The sequence below is a fragment of the Bufo bufo genome, chromosome 3 (genome assembly GCF_905171765.1).
Source record: "Bufo bufo chromosome 3, aBufBuf1.1, whole genome shotgun sequence".
Classification (NCBI taxonomy): domain Eukaryota; kingdom Metazoa; phylum Chordata; class Amphibia; order Anura; family Bufonidae; genus Bufo; species Bufo bufo.
In genome coordinates this window covers 1,348,974-1,356,818 of record NC_053391.1, presented here as the reverse complement: position 1 = coordinate 1,356,818, position 7,845 = coordinate 1,348,974, and the positions used below count along the sequence as shown (strand labels likewise).

General features: G+C 41.0%; 1 protein-coding gene across 1 annotated transcript; it reads right to left on the bottom strand.

Annotated features, from left to right (window-relative positions):
* Positions 1-1,557: 1,557 nt before the first annotated feature.
* On the bottom strand, positions 1,558-5,531 carry LOC120993145. Its single transcript, XM_040421710.1, has 3 exons — positions 5,346-5,531; positions 2,993-3,168; positions 1,558-2,278 (listed from the first exon to the last, which is right to left on the bottom strand). The coding sequence occupies exons 1-3, from the start codon at positions 5,451-5,453 to the stop codon at positions 1,558-1,560; spliced, it is 1,005 nt and encodes a 334-aa protein (XP_040277644.1). The 5' UTR covers positions 5,454-5,531.
* Between the last annotated feature and the right edge of the window lie 2,314 nt (positions 5,532-7,845).

The following is a 7,845-nucleotide window of genomic DNA, read 5'->3' as shown; positions in this document are numbered from 1 at the left end:
CTTGTGAGTTCCTTTTGAAGGCTCTCACAAGCGGCCCCGAATGGATCCGTCCAGCCCTAATGCATTCTGAATGGATGCGGATCCGCTCAGAATGCATCAGTCTGGCACCTTTTGCCTCCGCTCAGCAGGCGGACACCTGAACGCAGCTTGCAGCTTTCGGGTGTCCGCCTGGCCGTGCGGAGGCAAACGGATCCGTCCAGACTTACAATGTAAGTCAATGGGGACGGATCCGTTTGACGTTGACACAATATGGCTCAATTTTCAAACTGATCCGTCCCCCATTGATTTTCAATGTAAAGTCAAAACGGATCCGTTTGCATTATCATGGTAATGCAAACGGATCCCTTCTGAACGGATCTAAGCGTTTGCATTATAGGTGCGGATCTGCACCTAACGCAGGTGTGAAAGTAGCCTTGGACAGGAATTAGGAAATTGGCCACTCACTGTAGCTAAGCACCTAGTTCCAGTGCTATGACAGTACTTTGACACACAGACTGGTACCCAACATAACCGCATCAGTGACTGGAGTGTCAGGGAAATAGGAGGTGAGGGAGCACTGTTTTTATGTTGGCTTATGACGACATATCTGAATGAGAAATCAGGTGCGCTTGTAGTGACAACCCAGCCTAAGGGACATCAATAAAGGCAAGAAAAAGGGACCAGACAGCCGAACTTGTACTATTTCGTACAAAGTGAGCAAAAAAAACGCTTTTTGGAACTAACATATTTGCATTTTTTTTGAAGATTTAAACAACAAAAGTGGTACCACGACTTGCACCCAGAGCATTCTATCATGGGCTCTCTACTTTTATAAATGTGGCAAATGCAATATGTTGTGAGTACTACCTTGCTTGTAGGTATTCTCCTCCTTGTTTGTTCCTCATAGGGAAACATGCTAAATTCTCCCCTTTCTAGGCAGGAAATAAGGTGAGGCCGCATTTCATCCTGGATGAATTGTATATTTCTTAAATTGACCCCTTCCAGCAAAGCTAGGCCATTTGCAATTGCAAATACACCACAATCGCTGGCCCCCTTCTGTGTCTGACAACAGGTTGCATTTATTTCTAGTGTTTTGTTTTCACCAGTAAATAATGGTCTGTACAGCTTGATTAGCTGTTCTTTTAGGGTGTCTGAAAAAGAGGTTGTGGCCAAAGAATCATAAATTGTAACATTATCATCAAACTGATGAGACAGCAACCAGTGCATGCCAACATGATGTATCTGAATGACCTGGTGACACTTAGACAATGCTACCTCTGAGTGTGCAAGGACAACAGTGTCCATAAATCCTGACACATCCACATGTTTTTGGGACAGAATGATCTGACTAGCATTAATTATCTGGTCATCCAACCACAGGCCTTTAGATATTACATCTCTATCTTGAAGTGTCAACTTAAACTTATTCACAGTTAGCCAGATTGACTGTGATGTCTCCTCCTCTGACGATATCCTATCTGGCTCATCAGATAATCCAATTCTCTGACAAAGATCCTCTTTGATTTGATCAGCTTTTTTGCCAAACCGTTTCAACTCTGGCTGCTTGGATTTTCCATATCATCTTTCTGGTAGATCTTTGAATCCTGTCGTATCCATATTTAGGGTGGAATCCAGTAGGATCAATCCATGTGATTTAGGAGTCTTTTCACTTAAATCCACCACCAAATTTTTTAAATGCAAACTAAAGTCTTGCAATGTCTGGTCATCCAAAACAAATGTCAAATCCTCTAGTCGTTTTAAGCTTTTACGACATTCTCTAATGACACCTGTGCGTTTTCTCCTTCGCCGTGGTGGTAACCCTTGCAAAACTTCACCAGAAAAATCAGATGCCAGCTCTGGATATGGCCCAGGAGTTAAGCCAACATTGTGTTTTTTAGGGGTTTGATTGATAACAGTCTTAAAGCACTCGGTGTCAAGTGCAAACAGTGGGTTCCCAGTGTAAGCAGGGTTTAAATTTTCCCACTGAAAAGAGGTTGTCCTGAATACAGCACACATGTGTTTACATGGCAACAAGTATCTTTGCCAGTCCTTACAGCCACAGTCTGGCAACTCTCCAGAAAGGTCAAGACTGTAAGATAAATTGCTATCCGATTCACTTTGAACTTTGAATATCCCATGTTGCTCATCCCTTTGTAGAATGTGAGTCTCATCCAAGCTACTAAAGTAGCGCTGCATGACATGTGATAACATCTCTCGCGGGCGGTTTTTGAGGAAGTTTGGAACATTGACTGCATATTTTCGGTAGTGCTCACAACTGCGTAGGTTCTTTTCCATATACCTATAACAGAAATCAGTAAGTCAATTATAACAATATGCTTTCTCATATAAAAATCTCTAACTATATTAAAATACTATATTAACATTGTATGCTATACATGTTAAACTGCTTAAGTAAAATAATTCAATATAATAAATGTACAGAAAAACCTGTAACGTGGAGTAACTGTAAACATACCACAGGGTGTCCGAACAAAGTAGCCCACCTCCAATATTTTCAAATCAAACTGCCCAATAGTAAATCTTAGGCGTTTGTACAGTGTCATGAGCAAAAATAGCTGGTCATTTTTTTCAGATCTGTGAATACTGCAGTTTAACAGGATATCATTGAACAGTTTTACAACCACCTCATCTATGGGGAAATGTAAACCAGAGTGTCCACTAACCATTCACATCCCCTGGATGAAGTCATTCATCTTATGATACAATCACTGGAGCAGGGTTCCTTTTTACTGGCCCACCCTGTATAATCTATTGATTTGACACCAAATTTAAATTTCTATTAGTAATTTTTTTGCATGGGAATTTATGGCATAACCACAATGTGTGCCATTATTTTGATGGTTATGGATCCACCTTTGTGACCCACACGCTGCAGTGTGCACATCTACAGATATGACAAATGTCAAAGTTTGAGCAAACTTTTAATTCTACATAGATTTCCTATTTAAAATTAATCTCTATATACATATATATTGTGAAAACTCAATCTTACTTTTTGAAGGTATCTGGAAAGAATCCGTGGTGAAGAACACTGATCATGTCGCTTAACAAGCAGTTTCTGTAGCCATCCAAATAGGAATACTTCAAGGTCTCATGTTGCCGCTCCAAACCGTTATTCGTATTAACACCAATCACTTGGGTACTTTTTCTATACACGTGAGCCCATTTCTTAGAAAAGATTAAAGAAATAATCCAAATAAATAGTACACATATTGTGGTTAATTTATTACCAGATATACACCACTTGTGTCTTATATCTGGTGTGGATTCTGTCACACCATAGTATGGCAGAATCTGAATTCCCTGCTCAGGCCGGGTCTTAAGAAAAAAATAAATAAATAAAAATGGTTTGGGTGGTGATGGCCGGCAGGTATCTCATGCCATTCACGCCTTCGGTGTGGAAAATGGTCTAAATGTAAGACTGCAAGGAAGCTGGCTCACATTTAGTTTGGAGCTGGATACACCAAAGTTATGTAGAGGCCTTCACCTATACATACCTTTGGAGGATCCACCGGCCACTATAGGGCTCATCAAGGCCAAATACATTTACACGGTTATCTTTAACTTGACTTATGACTATAAAATAAAAATATAAAATAAATGTTATACAGTACCAAAAATGATTCAAAAAAGTTTATACTTATGAACAGTATTGAGCAAATAGAAGTTAAGTGGAAATCAAGCTGAAGATTAGGCAAAATGCGATCTGCAATAAATCTGAATTTTTAAGAGATTAGTTTTATTCCTAAAACGGCAACTACATGGGAAAGTAAGAAGCCTGGGAGCTCAAGATCGCCCATACTGCACTGCAGATAGCCAATCAGCAGCTAGCCAGTTCCTGTGAGATCACAGCCATTTTAAAAGCCTCATCCCATGCGGTACCATTTCACTGTGAGCTGAGCTTGGGGAGAGATGTGACAAGCGCCAGGGAGAGTGTTCAAGAAGCCTTTAATTGTGGAACACTGGAAAGGGAGTGCAGGGACAGTGCAGAGACCAATCTGAAGCTGGTAGGATCCATAAGAGAGCAGTTTGCATTAATCCCTGTGCACAGAGCTATGTCATTGAACACTGTCCACCTTGTTTAATAGGATAAGCAATTTCATTACTTATTGCATCAGAAATTGGGGTGAATAGGCTGTCTACTTGTTTATTGTAGTGTACACTGACACAGAATAAATTAAATTATTAAGTTATTGTTACCATACAGAATGTCCAGAGGTGGCAGGTACCTCCAAAGGAACAGGTAGTGCCAGAATTATCACTCACAGCCCTCTCTGGGCACCTGACACCCTGGAAAAAAAGTCTAGTGTAACAATAGGTCTTCGATTTTTCTTACCATTAATCAGCCAGCACACGGCGCACTATGAACAGTATAGGCAGAACACAATGTAGGCAGCTATTATAGCTAAATGATAAGGGACATGGAAGATACACTATACTGGACTGTAGTATTCAGGTTATATTGCCATGTTGGCACTTGGTGATAAAAAAAATAAAAAAATGGGTTTTGGGTTACAGCTTGGGCACTCTGTCTCTAAAAGGTTCACCATCACTGGACTAGAGCGACTGCTGAATGTCAGTAGTAGCTCTAGTCCAGTGATGTTTTGACCAACAATCCTGCCATCCTGAAATGGGTCACACAGTTAAACATCTCAGCTGACATCCAGGAATTGGTGGGTTCCTATGACCCCACACTTAGTTTGCATGTCCCTAAAACCAGCTCCATGCCCTCAACCAGGAGTTGTATAAAGAAATAGGTGGTTTATCTGCACAAATGAAAGTAGAGGAACAGGAGGAGCATGAGAAAGACCAGGCTGATGACCCCCAACACACTGTGGCGGTATACAGTGGAGGCCGGGAGTCCCTCAGTTTTCCCTTGTGGTAATGTCCAGACACATTGAGTTTGACAGAGGGATAACTACTGACTCTGCACGATGTTCAACCCTTGCTTTTGTGCCAAAATGTGACTTTTTACACCTGAGAGGGATGATAAACTCAAGTACTGTGCAGAAATCCTATGGAGTCATTTGGTAGCCGTCTACTGTATCTGCACCATCGCCCATCCTCATGAATGTCTGACTGGGGGCCCTTTATGATTATGTTCAACTGCCATGACTGCTGGGGGGAGTGGGGGGGGGGGGGGGGGAAATCAGCAGCAACTTAAGTCTTCAGTCTAATCAGCTCTTTTGACACATCATAGTGATGCATCATCCAATTTTGTAAGTCTTTGTTCATCCCTTATAAGTATAAAAAAAAAATAAACTTTTCAATGTTCAATTACATAAAACTGGGAATAAAATTAAGACTTGCAATGGTCTTTAGCACGGAAAAAAATAAAAAATTACCTTGATGTCTGGTAACCACTTATGTGAAAGCCAAGCTCTTAATGTTTTCGATTGTTTCCAAATGTTACTGCTGGTTAGGACCTTTAACGCTAGCTCATGATCTTCCATTTTTGTTGTAAGGGCAACATTCCGCAGTAAGGCAAGAATTTCCTTCTTATGGGCACGGACACCATGGTCCTTTTTGTTTAACCATTCGGTCCATGGCTTTTCTCGATGGAAGTCACATAGTTTAATATCAGCATCTAAAAAAGGAACAGAAACAATATTATAACTTCTACATTTAAATTTCTATACAGAATCACTCATTTTTTTGCCTTTCCCTCTAATGTGCTTTTCTCTCTCTCGTACAATTTTCCTAATTAACATGTTCTGGATTGCAATATGTTGAATTGATTTGTGGGGCATATGTGTTCCCTATTATCCTGTATCTACTACAGATATTTTGTACACCATGTGTTGGATACCTGACATGATTGTAATTATCACCCTCCCTTTGTATTGTTTTGCCACACAGTTTGATAAAGGCCAAAGTGGCCGAAATTTCACATCACAACGCCGCATTTTCTAATAAATGAAAAATTCTTTGACGCATACGCACAGTGCTAGTGCTGGAGTTTTCAATTTATATACAGAACACCTTCCATAACAAAGACAACATTAAGTATAGTTATCTTGAACTTAAATTTTAAAATAGCTAAATAAGTTTACCTGGAAACACTTGCTCAATAGCGTTAATTTCTTCGAGGCAGAAATCTACCATAAAACATGATGGGGCCCAGGCTGTATTCCAACCTGCGATAATTTTTAATGACTCCACAATGTCCTCAGTTCGTTCTTGCTGGAGAACAAATGCCCCTACCACTGCATAGCACACATTTGTGCGCACACAAAGGAAATACAGTGGTAACGCATATCTGGTTGTTCTGTATGTGGCATCCAGTAATGTCATTTCATTACCATACTGAACAAGTATTTTTTTTTGCCATTCAGACTGGTAGCAAAATAAAAAATTTTGCTCTGCTTTTGGCTCTTCAGAAACTGTATGAGGCCTGCTAAACATACTGTAAGAAGGATTTTCGTGTTGCCATTCCTCTATAAGCTGCAGTAGCTTCCCTTGATCAAATAATGAGCTATGTCCATCATGCCTTGATCGTGAAATTATATTGGCAATGTCTTTTATAGTGGGATAATATCTCCGTCTTGTGTCTTCTGGAACCTCAACATTCAGAAATAAATCTTTTTTAACAAAGTGTTCCACCAATCTTTTCAGCTCACTTTTTTTTCTGATACCAGTGCGGTAAAATTCTTGAATTTTATTTCGAACTCTAGGATCAATTTTCTCACGCAAATGTGCTACCTAAAAAATTAAAATATAAAATATATCAATACACATACACACAATTGGTCGTCATTGTTCAGCAAAATTTTTAATTTTAAATCTACCAATAAGCAATAGGGAATGATAGCTATATTATTCTTAAGCTACCCATTTTGGAGCCTATTCCATACAACTAACCGGCATGACTGATCAATTTTGCAGATGTTTTTAGTTCATGCAAGGTATTTTTTTTCTTCAGACACCCAATGACTACAATGGTGAAATAATCATGGACAGTGATTAATAGATTTATGAACAGGGAGCTATAGTCTTAATTAGGGGTGGGCGATATGGCCTAAAATCTATATTGCGATATAATTTAAAGCATGTGTGATATGTGATATATTGTTTTCTATATGGGGGGGTTTAGACTTATTTATTTTTTTCTTTTTATTTAATAACTATTAGCCTCCTTAAGGGCTAGAACCCTTGTCCTATTCACCCTGATAGAGCTCTATTAGGGTGAATAGGACTTCACACTCTCCCTTCTGCCCTGTGCATAGTACACACAGCAGCAGGGAGATTACCATGGCAGCCAGGGCTTCAGTAGAGTCTGATAGAGCTCTATCAGGGTGACTAGGACTTCACACTCTCCCTGCTGCCCGTGCATAGTACACACAGCAGCAGGGAGCTGACTATGGCAGCCAGCGCTTCAATAGTGTCTGATAGAGATCTATCAGGGTGAATAGGACTTCACACTCTCCCTTCTGCCCTGTGCATAGTACACACAGCAGCAGGGAGATTACCATGGCAGACAGCCTCCGATCTGCCCCCCCCCCAGCCTCTGATGTGCTTCCCCCCCCCCAGCCTCTGATCCGCCCCCTTTGGTAACTCAAACCCACCCCCCTCCCTCCCCAGTATTAATCATTGGTGGCAGTGGCCACAGGGTCCCCCTCCCCCCCCCCCCCCCATCATTGGTGGCAGTGGGCAGTTCCGATCGGAGTCCCAGCAGTGTAATGCTGGGGCTCCGATCGGTTACCATGGTAGCCAGGACGCTACTGAAGTCCTGGCGGCTATGGTATGTTAGTGAGCAGCATTATACTCACGTGCGCTGTGGCCGCCGGGCGCTCCTTCTCATAGGTCTGTGCGGCGCATTGCTAATGCTATAAGCATTAGCAATGC

Bases quoted from the DNA above. Each gene is read 5' to 3' on its own strand.
- LOC120993145 (XM_040421710.1), bottom strand. From the start codon at position 5,453: ATGGAAGATCATGAGCTAGCGTTAAAGGTCCTAACCAGCAGTAACATT. The intron at 3,169-5,345 runs GTAATTTTTTAT...ATCTTTTCTAAG, and splicing joins AGTGGTTACCAGACATCAAG to AAATGGGCTCACGTGTATAG. The intron at 2,279-2,992 runs GTAAGATTGAGT...TTTCTGTTATAG, and splicing joins TTTCCAGATACCTTCAAAAA to GTATATGGAAAAGAACCTAC.